General features: G+C 30.0%; 1 protein-coding gene across 2 annotated transcripts; it reads left to right on the forward strand.

Moving 5' to 3' along the window:
- Positions 1-7,225: 7,225 nt before the first annotated feature.
- LOC114289091 (phospholipase D alpha 1) lies at positions 7,226-14,443 on the forward strand. 2 transcript variants are annotated; one of them, XM_028232743.2, is made up of 5 exons: positions 7,226-7,335; positions 7,944-8,060; positions 10,690-10,761; positions 10,843-12,751; positions 13,872-14,443. In XM_028232743.2, exons 2-5 carry the CDS (start codon positions 7,956-7,958, stop codon positions 14,303-14,305), a joined length of 2,520 nt encoding a protein of 839 aa, XP_028088544.2. In that variant the 5' UTR covers positions 7,226-7,335; positions 7,944-7,955; the 3' UTR covers positions 14,306-14,443. The 2 variants fall into 2 exon arrangements, with proteins under 2 accessions (XP_028088544.2, XP_028088545.2); XM_028232744.2 differs by having other exon boundaries at positions 7,245-7,335; positions 7,941-8,060.
- The last annotated feature ends 1,180 nt before the right edge of the window (positions 14,444-15,623 follow it).

Here is a 15,623-nt window from a genome sequence, read left to right on the forward strand (position 1 = left end):
GTCTTATTAAAAATAAATCTTGGTAAAATTGTCGTTAAAAATAATTTTTTTGTGATAATTTTTTACATACGTCACTAAAAATTAATAATTAGTGATTTTTTTTTATTATGATTTTTATAAATTGTTGTTAAAATTTATAATTAGTGATTTTTTTTATAATAATTTTTCTCATAGGATTTATTAGATAATAAGTCTATTTATTAGAATCTACACGTAAGTATCTCTTATTATTTTAGTGAGGTATTCTTTTGTTGTTTAATTTGTATTGTTATTTTGTTTACATATTCCTTGATTATTTTAGTGAGGTATTCTTTTGTTGTTTAATTTGTATCGTTATTTTGTTTACATATTCCTTGATCCATCCACTATGCATCAACTTTTGTGATTGTTTATTCATTGAATTGTTGGGTAAATTACCAATATACCAGGTTTGTTTAAAATATAAATTACTCCAGTGGTTTGAAAAATTATAAATATGTTTTTATCATAATTTTTTTATTTAACATAATTAATTGAAAAAATAAAATTCATAATTGTTTTTTTATATAATAATAAAATTATTAGAATTATTAATCGAAATGAATTTATGATATTATTAAAAATTGTTAACTCACTTGATTATTTATTATTAGTAAAATAAATTATTTGTTATAAAATTAAAACTTTTAAAAGAGGGGATGTGATTTTTAAAATTATAAGAAACAATTCATATTTTAAAAAAATTTTAGAAAAGTATTTTATAATTTACCCATTATTGTTTTTGTAGTGTGGTTTTACTTGTGTTCCAACAGCTAATCCGGGATGTTCAGCTACCTTTTTGTTTTGTGATTTTTGTTTTTCGTTGTGACCACCACTTTATCTTTTGTCTGTTAATATCCTGTACAGTTCGTTAGGCTTTAGAGCGCTACTCTATCAGAAGCCTACTTTATCAGTTGAACTCTACCTAATCCGGAATGGAAAATTATTCAATAATTTTATAATGACACGTGATTATATTCTAAGTCAATTATCAATTATTTAATTTTATGTTATTCATCCATTCCTAATATAAATTATGGATTTCTTATCTCTCTTTACCAATTAAAATTTTATAGAACACTATGTGTCTATACTCCGAAAATACTGAATAATCACTCATCAGGGATACAAGAACCGCCTGCTCTCCCCTGCTATGTCTAAAACGGCACAGTTTCACCATTTTTTTTTTTCCTTCTCTTCATATCATGTTCTCACTATTTTTTTTGGCATGATAAATTACACTTTGTCCTTATATTTGGTCACTTTTTTACTTTAATTCTTAAAATTTATTTTTTATTTTGATCTTTTATGTTTCAGATTTTTTTCAGTTTACTTTTAAAGTTAATTTCTGTTAAAATTAGACAAACAATAAGATATTAGCAGTCACATGATATAAAAATATTTTTGTGATTGTTAATATCTTTTTTTTTTGTCTAATTTTTAATAGAAATTAATTTTAGAAGTAAACTGAAAAAAATCTGAAACATAAAAGATCAAAATAAAAAAAAATTAAGAATTAAAGTATAAAAATGACCAAAAAATATATAAAAACATGATCCGAAGAAAAAAGAAAAGAAAAGAAAAAGTGGGTGAAACTGTGCCGTTTTAGGCACAGGAAGGGTTCACAACAGTGACCCCGTATCTCCTAATCAGAAGCAGTGGTTGGGCTGGCCCAAACCTTAACCAAAGGTTTGATGTCATCATATGATATTTTCTTATTTTTTGGAACAGATTATTTTAATCTTTTAACTATAATTGAAGGTTGTCAAACGAGACTTGGTGTGAGTAGTTGAACAAATTTACGTGGTAGAATATAGATATTGTTTTTAAAAACAATTTGTCCTTTCAAATGTCAAAATTGATAATCATTGTAATGTGATGGTGAAAGAAGAGGAAGTTGGTGTAGCATGATGCCAAAGAAGAGGAAGATAGCTAAATAATTCAAGACAAGAATAACAAACACAACAGAGGGAGAGAGAGAGGATAGATTCTTAGGAAAAATCCTGAGTTTACCCCTTGGATTTTTCCTGACTTTTTACTCAAACCAACCAGCTCAAGAAAAGCACATACCATCTTCTTAGATTTTGATTTTTCCTCCATTTTCCTAAACAAAGAATCCAACTTTTAACACTCAGCATCATCATCCAAGCAATCTTTTTTATTCCATCCTTCATTTTGAACCCTCCTTGGAATATCTCCTGATAGATACCATTTGACCTGACAGGTGATTGATTTCTATCTAATCTAATCCAGGAACAGTAAATATCAACTAAGGAAAAATTTAGGGACAAATTAAGAAAATATTTTTAAAAAAAAATCTCAAAAACTTGTCAAAGAACGGAATACATGGTATAAATTCAAAATTGGTGCGATATGGCCGACTTTTTTGCATAGAATTGTTGTAATGAGTAATGACATAAGATGTATGGATAATTCTTCTATGCAGGGATTGTGTTGTGAGAGAGAGAGAGAGTAAAACAAATAGTTAATGACATAAGATGGATTTTTTTTAGCTTTTGTAAAAAAAAACATGAAATGATTATGGTTTGGATGTGATATTTTATTTCTTATTGGCTTTTTAGTCTATTTTGTCTTTTTATGGCTATTTTAGCCAAAAAGTCCAAAAAAGTTATATGCCAAACGAGGACTAATTCAAATTTTGTGCCAAATTTGAATCCAATTTTCTGTCCGAAACAGTGCTTTCTCTGGTCCAATTTCTAGCAGGTTCAAATAGACATATTCAAACTATGCACCGAACAGGTTCAATTTCTTTCCAGACCTGTTCAGTTTAAATACCATACATATTCAATTTGAATTTGTATCTGTACGTTCAGGTTGAATTACAACTGTTCAATTCAAAATCATACATGTTTGGCCTTTTCTAAAGGTCACCAGTTAGCCTACAAATACTAGACCTTTTCCAGCAGATTTTCATATTCAAAAAAATCAATTCTCTTCTCGTTTTTGCTCTCTCTCTTTGCATTTTTCTACATAATAGTTTTTTTTAGAGAAAATTCTGAGAGTATAGAGCACAGGTTCTAGTTCGCCGTACAGATTGTTTGGAATGCTATTACAATCTGTGTAAGATCATTGTTTCTTGGGAGATAGATGCCATTTATCCGTAAGTACCAAAGCGAGACGAATCTATTTTGAGGATAGAGTGTTGCACACTTGACTTAATCAATTTTGTATTTATTCATTTCGGTAAAATTTATTTTTATTTGTTTGTTTTGTTTCACATTATTTTCTCTTACATAGAAGATTGTTCCAACACATTTTTGAAGAAAAAAAAATCTTATCTATTAATGTATTTTTTTGTGTTAAATTCAATATTTGCTTGCTAATTTATTATTCGTTTTAGCTAACATATATGCCTTGCCAAAGATGGCCAAGCACATAACCCATCTATGGGAACATGAACATTCCTTTCTTTGACTCTCATTCATTTCAGATTTCTTGCAAATTTCCCAAGCAAAAGGCAGGAAGAGATCATTCTCCCTCTCTCTCTCTCTCTCTCTCTCTACATATACATGATATGTATAAATATATATACATATATTCTATAGTAACTTGGTGGTTGGGTGCTTTGGAAGGTAGGTCAAAGATTATTTCCAAAGCAACTGTTGTTTATCTAAACTCAAAAGAAGCCAATGTAATTAAAAAAAAAAAAAAATTAAGAAGGGTCGTTCATTTTATATTGGGTAAATTACACTTTTCCTTCGTCAACTATTGTTCTTTGTGTCAAATTATTTTCTTAAATTAAAGTTAACCCCTCTCATTTATTGATTTTCTTCAATTTAGACCTTTATGACGAAAATACAAAATTATGTTTTACCCTTTTGAACTATCACTCAATATCATTTTATACTGTTCAACTAAAAATATAATTATGTACCATGTCAACAACCATAGTTACCTACACTATGTTTACCATTGTTATGGTCTTTGAGTAAGAAAAAGAAACGAAACAAAGAATAATATTTTGATAGGAGGATGATTAGTCAAGCCCATAATTCTACTTGACTAGCTAGAGAAGCTTATTTTAGTGTACTTTACAAAATTTATTTATTGGAGTTCTTCTGTTTCCTCCATATATATTATTTTAAATATTTGAGATGTTACGCGCAACAAGTTACATGTTAATATTTCATCTATTTGTATAACAGATTCTTATCAAAACATTTATATTGATATAAATTGAATTTTTATTAGTATTTTTTCATAACAATATTAGAAAAATATATTAAATTAAATTAAATAGAAATGACAAAACAATTTTTTTATTTTATATTAAAAAATGAGATACATAATAAACTATAAAACTACGAATACAGTAATGCATTAGGTTACATCATGAACCTTGCATAAACAAAATGACTAATAGAACAAATTATTAACATGGATAACTAAATATATTAAAACTTGTTGAGATAAAATAAATTCTGAAATATTAAGGAACAAATGACATGAAAAGAAGCAAACTGACGCCTGTGGTATACACAGTTTCCTTAAAATAGATTCGCCACCTCTCTAATGGGTGCTGGAGGTACGCCGGTGTCCGTCTCCAAGGATACGACGATCGAAACTAGTTAGAGAAGAAGTACCTTCTAAATAGTTTCAGTGAACTTTGATAATGACAACACTCTCTCTCTAACAAGAAGCAAAGGAGGGGTTAGCAAAAAGAAGATACCAAAAATTTTCTTTGGTGTAAAAACCATCTCCAACTTTATCTAAAAAAATCATAAATTTTTCATCTCAAAAACATTTCTATATTATATATCTAAGTTGGAGAGGAAAGGCCATTTTTATACTTGTAGGGAAGGAGTCTTAGCCATAAAGGTTACCATAAAACTTATTATCAATGGCCATCAACTCTAGCCATTAGGGTTAGAGTACAAAGGTGCAAAACTCTCATGTGCATAATATATATATATATATATATAATTAAATATGTATATAATGTTATTCAAACCCGATAGGTTGCAAAATAACTGATACGTGTGTTGAGTCATAGCCCAATCCAAGCCCAATCTCAAACACATGCACAAGCTAAACCCAACACAGTACAGCTCAAACCAAGCTCAAGATTAAGTCCAAGTTGAAGACCAAACTCAACGCATGCATAAGCACTAGTCTAGGCTCAGTCCAAACTAAGACTAAGTTCAAATCTAAGCTCAACTTTTATTGATGCCCACTTTATAAGACAATTCTCATTCACAATTCAGTAGTTTCAGCTAATTATTTTTATATTGTAATCTTCTCACTTAAGAGAATACAATCCTACTCGGACCCACCTCAACTGATGGTTGGATCCTATTTTAATTTTGAATTAAAATTACCAAAAACCCATTATTTTTCAACAATTTTTAATTAAGAAGTGATATTAAGTGATAGTTTAAGGAGGTGAAATATAATTGTATTAATTAGCAGAAAGATTGTTTTTGTCATAAAGTTTTAGATTAAAAGAAATTAATAGATGAGCGGGATTAAGTGTTACTATTATTAGTTCAAGAAGACAAAGTGATACGGTGGAAACGTAAATTGTAATTTTCCCTTTTATTTTTAATAATCATGTAAAAAACAAAGAAAATATGGTTTCAAAAGCAAACAAAATAAAAGAATCCCTTTATATTAAGTAATTATCTTGTTTTTCAAGAATTTCACGTTGACAGTATGCCCAACTAATAACAAGAGTCTAATAATTGCATAAACCTAAATAAAAATATTAAAAAAAATCTAGTAGAGAAATGACAATATTCTATTAGATGGACATACATGATTTTTCTAACCTATGTAACAATTTTACTTTAATTACGAGATTTAAGTATGAGAGATAGCAGTTAATAATATGTTAGATTTAACTTGAAGGTTGAATATAATTGTTTTTAACTAATAACATTTGAATTTATTAAATAATCTCTCATTGTTACCTGGCGCCTTGAATTGTTTAATTATGAACGGTCCAATCCTCCTAAAAAAATAATATTAATATATAATACGTTGAATGATAATGTACATAAATTAATAAGAAATGTAATAAATATCAATATTTTGGAGAGACTAAACTTACACAAAAATAAATAAATAAATTATATACGTATATTTTATATTACAAAAATAGAGAGATTCTAATTTACTAAAGATGCAAAGATTGAAATAGCTTTTGATCTCATTTTTAATAATTAGTAATGTTATGTTGACTATATCATTTTATTATATTTTGCATACCAACAACTCATATGTCATAATTTTATTAATTTATTAAGTCCCACCACTGATGTGTGTTATTAATGTAATAGTAATACATGACATAATATATATAATAATATGATTATCATAACATTATTATTTGACTGATATAGTCTTACAAAGAAATCATAACAAATATCCCATCTTTCTCTCACCATAAAAACCAAGACAGTTTAAATATCATTCATTTTGTTTTATCAACTAAGATTATCTTAGAAAAATTAAGAGATGATGGATGAAATATTTTACTTACCACGGTAATATCATTTTGTGTGGCATGGAAATGACAGTTGCAACAAAATTTAGTGGTCTTGACTTTGCGGTTTTGTATACTAAAATCATTAATTTCGACTCCTAGCCGATTTTGTACTTTGAAAGGAAAATTACAATGAAATTTAACTGAATCAATCTTAAATGATTTTCAAAATTTGATAGAGCGTCGAGTTTCGTTTTCATATATGATCCAATTGAAAAGTGAAATGAAATTTCTTTTTTCACATTTTGTTTAGGTTGAATATTTTTCATTTTTCATGAAGAAATTTAGTCTATAATCTTAATAAGAAAATGATTTACAAATAGAATTTTTATACATAAAACACAATTAGAATGATATGGCAATACCATTTCTACAATTACAAGTTACAATAATGGGTGATTTAGTTTGAAATGAAAACGAGCTAAAGGCCATATCATTATATATGAAATTTCTGTACATAAAATTTTGTTTGTATAGCATCACCATCTTAATGCATTTCTCAAATTAAAATCCTAATTCCGCAATTGTTTACACGTGCCCTCTTCTAAGGAGTCTTGTATATATATATATATATATATATGCGTATACATACAAATTGCTATAAAGAATCTCATGAAAATATATCCCCAAACAAGAGATATTTGTTTCTTAAAAGTAAAGATATGTACTTTTGATTCCCTTTCCTCTCCATATGAATACAAGGAAAGTACCATATATGACCATCTCCTGCAAAAGAAAGTGCTACCTTTGCAAATTAGCACATTTTTCTCTACATATTGCAAGTCATCTCAAGGACACCACACATATTTAAGGTTCCATTCATGCTCTAACTAATATATTTACATATATAGATGTAATTATTACATATGCATACTTCTTTGAATCATGCATGCTAAACTCTTTTTATAAATTTATTTTATTTTTGAGTCTAGGTGCTTTCGAAATATTATTCAGTGTGTTTGGTTTGAGTTTTCTGGATTAAGTTTTTTGAAAACTGAGTTTTTTGGTTTTCGTATTCTTTTGTTTTTAGTGAATATTTTTTAAATTTTAAACATTTTTTTTTTACTTTTTTAGATGCACCTTAGTTAGATGTATCTAAAAAGTAAAAAAATTGTGAAAAAATATTTTAAAAAATTAATAAATACATAAAAATATAAAAAATGTACTGAATTCTTGTATTTTTTTTTGTATTTTTGGTATTTAGTGAATTTTTAAAAGATTTTTTTTACAATTTTTTTACTTTTTAGGTGTATTTTTGTTAGGTGTGTCTAAAAAGTAAAAAAATTGCTTAAAATATTAAAAAAATTCAGTAAAAACAAAAAAATACGGAAAATAAGAAAGTAAAATTTTCTGAAAAGTGTTTTCTGAAAAATGAAAACAAGCAAGCTGATTGTTTTTGTTTCAACCATTTTGCTAGTAGTTTTGGTACGCCATGGTTCTGGATCTGCATTTGCTCCATGGGATGCTTTGGGTCACCATCTTTGAGATTAATAAGCTGCATACTAAATCTGGATGGCGGTTTAATTTATTTGACAAGGTACGTCTCTTAGTATATAGTCTATAAATAATATCTGTATGTATTTACTATTTGTGTTTATGTGGTATACACATTTAAGAAAGATCGATTTGAAATGATGTGTGCAATAGTACCATTACTACAACTTGTTAACAACGCAATTAGGGAGGACATAACATCTATATCAACAAAATTTTTCTTGTTAATGCTTTATAGTGGATAAGAAAATCTCATCATTGGAACACATTTTTATTTCTAATTCTGAACACAAAATTATATGATAAATGAGAATATGCATTTTATTTCATCATCATGTGAAATTTGTTTGCACAGTTTCTATGTATGTATATATAATGAACCATAAGGGGTAGTTACCTTTAATCAAATTAAGTATGACTTAACCTAAAGGGTAAACTACTCACCAACCACCCCTGAGGTTTAGGTTTAATATAGATTCTTCCCTAACATTTCAAAAATCATGCTGACATTTCCTATTAGAGTTTGTCTTTTAACAATGTTAACAGAAAGCATAAAATTTGTATATTATGGACCCTTCCCTACTAAATGAAACAACCTCATTACCCTTAGCTCACCTTTTTTAACATCTTTCCCTCAACCCATTGCAATTCTCTCATTTGTTATTCATCATCTATCATTGCTTCCTCTTCCTTCCTCTCACCATCATTACCTTCTACTCACCTTCACTCTCACTACTCTTCACTAGGCCTAATTGTCTTGTCACCAATTCTATCAGAAATCATCATGACCAAGCCAATGATCACGACACTAAGTTTCTCTTTCCTCTACCCGTGATCGACCCATCTTAATCAATCATCCAATTGGCTAACCATAAAATCTACTTCATAATCATATAGAAACAATATGCAAACCAAACAATGTCAATGTATTAAAGGGACAAATAAGGGAGATTAGAGAGATCAAACAATGAGTGGAGAAGAGAGGGAAGATTAGATAGTTAGGGAATTGACCAAAGTGTATAGGAGATAGAAATGGCGATGATGATGAGTGGTAGAGGCTACTATCATGATGAAACCTTTGTGTGATGGCAGTAGCCAACAAAGGACAATGGTGATACTATGCGATGGTGTGGTATGATGGTAACAAAAAATATATATATTTATTATACGTGCATACTTGATAGTAAATTATTTTCTTAAGACAAAAATACCTCTATAAAATTTTCAAATTTACAAATATTTGTCATTTTTATCTTCTTCCTTTCTTCCCATTCTCTCTTCACTCCTTCTCTCCAACTTCCCCAGACTTGACTAGTTATGCCCCTTTAGGCCTTGCTCTACACTATTATATTACACAAAAACAAAGCTTGCTATCTCTTTTGCCCAACATGAGCTTATTCTCCAATTTCTACACATTCAAGGACTTAGATTTCATTGATTAGAAAACCCAAAACAACCAAATGAACAAATCAATCATGAAAGCCAAGTGTAGCTAATTGTTCTATTGATATGTTTCAATTTGTGGTCTCTACTACTTGAATATTCAACCTCTTTAGCATTTAACAATGGTGTCACCTTGTTTGTCAACTATGCAAATTTATTCCTTCTACATCATTCAACTTCTTAGGTAATGTAGTGTTTGATCCACGATGTGGAATGGAAATAACTGGTCATTCTTTAGTTTTTTTTTTTCCCCTTTAAATGATAATTTATTTTTTTGATCGACATAGAAAAAAATTATATTAGATACAAAATTGCGTGTAATTTATCCAATACAAATACAAACAAAAACAAGAAAAGATGATATGGATGATGATTCTATTTGCAATACATTTTATTACAATTTTTTATTAAATCAAATGTGAGAATGGATAGAATGATTATTGCATTTCATTTTATTCTAGTGAACCAAATAAATAATTATGGTTTTATTTTTGTTTGCTAATCAAGTAGAATGAATATGATGTGTGGCACTTTGTATCATCGTCTATTATTATCTTATAAATTAAGCAGATGAAGCATAAACCTAAAATTAATTGCAATGTGAACGACATACGTATATGCTAGTTTTTGTTAGAGAAATGTTATGTATCACTTGCTTGTTGTCACACTTTTGTATCATTACTTATGTGGATACTCATGACCGATTCTTTGTTTGGAAAGAATCACTAATGAAATAATGAAAACAAATAATATAGTGTCATATACCCGTGATATAAAAGCGTAAAGAAAAAGAGGTGATGTCCTTTTTGCGTTTATCGTGCATTTCTCTACAAAATAGGTATTTTTATTATCATGTTCTGTTATTTTATTCCAGGACAATGGTCTCAATTCAAATCTTTGCTTACTGTATAATGCCTATAACTTTTCCATTTTGTCTATAAAAGAAAACCCTCCGACTCTTTTATTAATTCTCTGCCACTTTTTTAAGAAATAATAGCAGGCAATACATATCATATGGACAAGAAGTCATATTGGATAGATAGCATTTTTATCAGTTCTCATTTTCTATTGCCATACCTCTTATCATCTATAAAACACTTGTTGTTTCATGTATTTTGTCATCCTAATTAATCATGCATTTAGTCTTTTAATTGTTCTTGCTTTTCGATTTCTAAATTTTTTCATGCACTTTTTATTTTTCTCTCCAATCGCTCTCTGGAAATTTGGAGGCTGTTGCTCCAGAAAAGAAAGAGAACAAATTTTTATCACAAGTCAAGAGATTGGTGCTTCGTCAGCCTGAGGTATGCCTTACGTTAAATTCAGTATTAAATTTTGATTTGGGAAATAATATTCTTTTGATGAATATCAAACATGTTGAACAGAATGTTGGTTCCAGACTCTATGCAACTGTTGAGTTAGATAGGGCTAGGGTTGCAAGGACCAGAATGATAACAAATAAACACTCCCATCCTCGTTGGAATGAGTCCTTTCGCATCTACTGTGCTCATAAGATTTCTAATGTTGTATTCACAATCAAAGATGGTAATCCAATTGGGGAAACATTAATTGGAAGAGCTTATTTGCCTGTCAAGGACATTATATTTGGGCATGAGGTGGATAGACTTCTTGACATAGTAGACGAAGAAAATCACCCAATATATAGAAGTCCTAAAATCCGTGTCAATTTGAAATTTTTTGATGCCACTAAGGACAGTAATTGGTCTCAGGGAATCAAAACTCCTTCATTTGGGGGAGTCCCTTATACATTCTTCATGCAGAGAGAGGGTTGCAAAGTTACACTATATCAAGATGCCCATGTCCCAGATTTGATTACCCCCCAATTCAATCTTTCCGAAGGCAAAATTTATGAGCCTCACAGATGTTGGGAGGATATCTTTGACGCAGTCACTAATGCAAGACACTTGATTTACATTACAGGTTGGTCTAAATATACTAAGATCTCTTTGATAAGAGACCCGAAGAGGCCAAGACCACAAGGAAACATTACTCTAGGTGATTTGCTTAAGAAAAAAGCAGATGAAGGTGTGAAAGTTCTTATGCTTGTCTGGGACGACAGAACTTCAGTTAAGGCATTGAGGGCAGATGGTTTGGTGGCAACCAACAATCAAGAAATAGTATATGAATTTCGAAACTCAAGGGTACAGTGTTTTTTATGCCCACGTGATTCTAATGATGCAAGTATTGTCCAGGGGTTTCAGATTAACAGCATGTTTACTCACCATCAGAAGACAATAGTGGTGGACAGCGAAATGCCAGAGGACGATTCACAAAAGAGGAGGATTGTCAGTTTTGTTGGCGGCATTGATCTTTGTGATGGGCGGTACGATACTCCAGATCATTCCTTGTTTAAGACTCTAGACAATATCCATAACCATGATTTCCATCAACCTAACTTTAGAGGCTCGTCAATCAGAAAAGGCGGTCCAAGGGAGCCCTGGCATGACATTCATTGCAAGCTTGAAGGGCCTGTTGCTTTGGATGTCCTGTACAACTTTGAGCAGAGATGGAAAAAACAAGTTGGGAATAAATTCCTTCTCACATTCAATGAGCTTGATAGAATCATTACCCGGCCACCGACTCCAATTACATCAACACATGATCCTGAAACATGGAATGTTCAAATATTTAGATCAATCGACAGTGTTGCTGTTGAGGGCTTTCCTTATGAAAACCACAAAAAAGCAGCCAAAGATCATGAGGAAGCATCTGCAATACATAAGGAAGCAATAGAAATAGGCCTGGTTACTGAAATGGGTAACACCATTGACCGAAGCATTCAAGATGCCTATATCGATGCTATTCGACGAGCAAAGAATTTTATTTACATTGAAAGTCAGTACTTCATAGGAAGCTCATATGGCTGGAATTCCAAGGATATCAAGGATGCAGACATTGGTGCATTGCATCTTATACCGAATGAGCTTTCACTTAAGATTGTTAGCAAGATTGAAGCAGGAGAGAGGTTTACTGTCTATGTGGTAATTCCAATGTGGCCAGAAGGCATACCTGAGAGTGCTTCTATTCAAGCAATATTAGATTGGCAAAGGAGGACAATGGAGATGATGTATACTGACATTTATGATGCCCTTCGTGCTAAGGGAATGAATGAAAATCTTAGAGATTATTTGACATTTTTCTGCCTTGGTAATCGAGAGGCTCAAACGGAAGACGAATATGTGCCTATAGAGAAACCAGATCCCGACACTAATTATCATAGAGCTCAGCTTGCTCGGCGCTTCATGATCTATGTCCATGCGAACATGATGATTGGTAAGCAATATTGGCTTTTCATGTGCACAAACAAGTTTACTTCGAATTGAAACTTCAAATTTTATACCAAATTCAAAACTCAATTTCATCCTCATTCAGGCACTCTAAAAAGAGAATGTCTAGTTTGTGTGTCTTCTATATGACTATTTTGTGGTTCTTTTCTATGTGTCTAAGTTGTTTGAAAAATATTTACAACGAAATCCATGCATAAAACAAATTTTCTGCTAAAGATACATAGCATGAAGTTGTTCAAGATATTACAAATACCATGAATATATCTTGAATTGCAATCAATACTTTCCCTATGCTAATTATGTTTATTTCTTCATTGCATAGCTCCTCATCCCCCTAGGATTCATCTCTCCCTTTCCTTTCCCTTCCTTTCCTGAAGTATACTAGGGCTCTGTTCATTTCGATTTAAAATATTTTACATGTGAAAAATATTTTCTATGTAAAACCATTTACTTGTAAAATAATTTCATTGATCTTATTTTCTTTTGTTTGAAAGAAAACCTTACAAAATTCCAGTAAAGGTGAAAGCATATATTGCAAAGCTCTGACCAAATGAGGCCCTTCAATTCAAGCTCGACAACTCGGCTTGGACCTTATAGAAGTTTTTTGTACTTAAGGCTGGAGCATAAACACATGTTTTGTTTTAGGGTGAGATTGTCAACCCTAAGTTGACTTACAGATAATCCTTTTACTTTTGTTGAAATTTTTTTTTACGTTCAAACAAATAAAGCCTAGAAGGAAAATGATAGTTGTCACCAGAAGATTGTCACTTGTTTTTCATCTGCTATGTGGTTTCACATAACAAACGTCGTGTACATTTAGCACTCGCTCATTATTGTCGAGATATGGTGGGATCCTGCGATAGAAAACAATTTTCATTCCATGAAATATTTTTTCATATCTTTTGACTTAGCTTCTTTCTTTTTCATCATTACTATTTCTAGATTTCAGTTATTGTTTTATAGAATAAATAAAGTCATGAATTTTAATATTCTCGAATGATATTATTATTAGAGATATGTTTTATGAAATTCAAACCAAATTGTTTTACATTTACTAGCAATTGACATGAAGATTGCTGACATGAAATCCTACAATTTTGTTGCAGTTGATGATGAATATATAATAATTGGATCTGCAAACATCAACCAAAAATCAATGGATGGTGCAAGGGACACCGAGATTGCAATGGGAGGCTATCAACCACATCATTTATCAACAAACAAGCCGGCCAGGGGAGAAATATATGGTTTTAGAATGGCATTGTGGTACGAACACCTTAAAATGCTAGACGATGCCTTTCGTCACCCAGAAATTTTGGAATGTGTTACGGCAATAAATACATTGGCTGATCGAAATTTGAAAAACTACATGAGCGATGATTTCCAGGATGACCTTCCTTGTCACCTCCTCAAGTACCCTATTGAGATCTCCGACAATGGAAACATAACTACATTGCAAGGATTTGAGTTCTTCCCAGACACCAAAGCTCGTGTCCTCGGCAACAAATCTAAATACCTTTCTCCATTTCTCACTACCTAATATCAATGTTGTCCTAAGTTTGTGTAAATTATTATGCTAGAGAACTTTGCTTACTTAAATCACAAGTATCTATGTAAATTAAGACATGAATATAAATAAAATTAATTAAAATGTGCACTTATAGCACAACTGCTAAAATAATAGGAATGACTAAGATCCTTTTGTCTTATTTTTCTTTTTCTCTAATAAATTCAAAATCTAAATACAATTTTAAGATAACATACAATCACAGAAGTAAGAGTTAGGCTAACATACAACCAAGAAGGGAAACCCTACAAAATTTTACACATTATGCAATTGCTTATATGCTCGTAATTAGGGATGACAATGGGGATTAATGGGGTAGATATTAATTCTCCATTCCCATTCCCTTATAATTATTTTTCCTCATTCCCCATGGATACTACTCTTCCCATCTCCTAATGGGTTTGGATATTTCCCAACCCAACTTGACCTTTTTTTTTTTAAAGATTCACAGCCAAAACGAAATGTACATTCAATCTTTTTTTAAAATTTTTAAATTTTTATTTTTAAGGTTCACAACTTTTTTTTTTAGGGGGGGTAAGATTCGCAACCAAAGCTAAATATATATTCAATTTATTATTTTTTTAATTTTTTTTTAAGGCTCACAACCCCTTTTTTTTTTGGGGGTAAGATTCACAACCAAAGCTAAATATACATTCAATCTTATTTTATTTTATTTGGCTCAACAACAAAATCAAATACACATTAATTAACATTGTCACATTATTCTTGTCAAATTTTATGTATATCTAGAATTTTTAAAATTTATTTCGAAAAATTCAATCTTAATCAAAGCTAAATATACATTCAATAGATATATATATTTTTAAAAGATTCACAACTAAAATTAAATATACATTCAATCTTATTTTATTTTATTTGGCTCAACAACAAAATCAAATACACATTAATTAACATTGTCACATTATTATTGTCAAATTTTATGTATGTCTAGAATTTTTTAAATTTATTTAGAAAAATTCTATTCTTACCAAAAAAAAAAATTCCATATTCTTTTCAATATTTTTTATTTTTATTTTATGTATCTCCTTCTCCTCTCTATTAATTGATCTTCGATAATCTGAAGGTGAGTTATTGCTCTCGTTTTCATCTTCTTCTTCTTCTTTTGTTTTTAAAAAAATTCTAGATATGCATAAAATTTGACAATAATAATATGACAATGTTAATTAATGTGTATTTAATTTTATTGTTGAGCCAAATAAAATAAAATAAGATTATATTTAGCTTTGGTTGTGAATCTAAAGAAAAAAAAATGGTTGTGAATCTTAAAAAA

The sequence above is a fragment of the Camellia sinensis genome, chromosome 11 (genome assembly GCF_055761805.1).
Source record: "Camellia sinensis isolate YWXY chromosome 11, ASM5576180v1, whole genome shotgun sequence".
In the NCBI taxonomy this organism is placed as follows: Eukaryota; Viridiplantae; Streptophyta; class Magnoliopsida; order Ericales; family Theaceae; genus Camellia; species Camellia sinensis.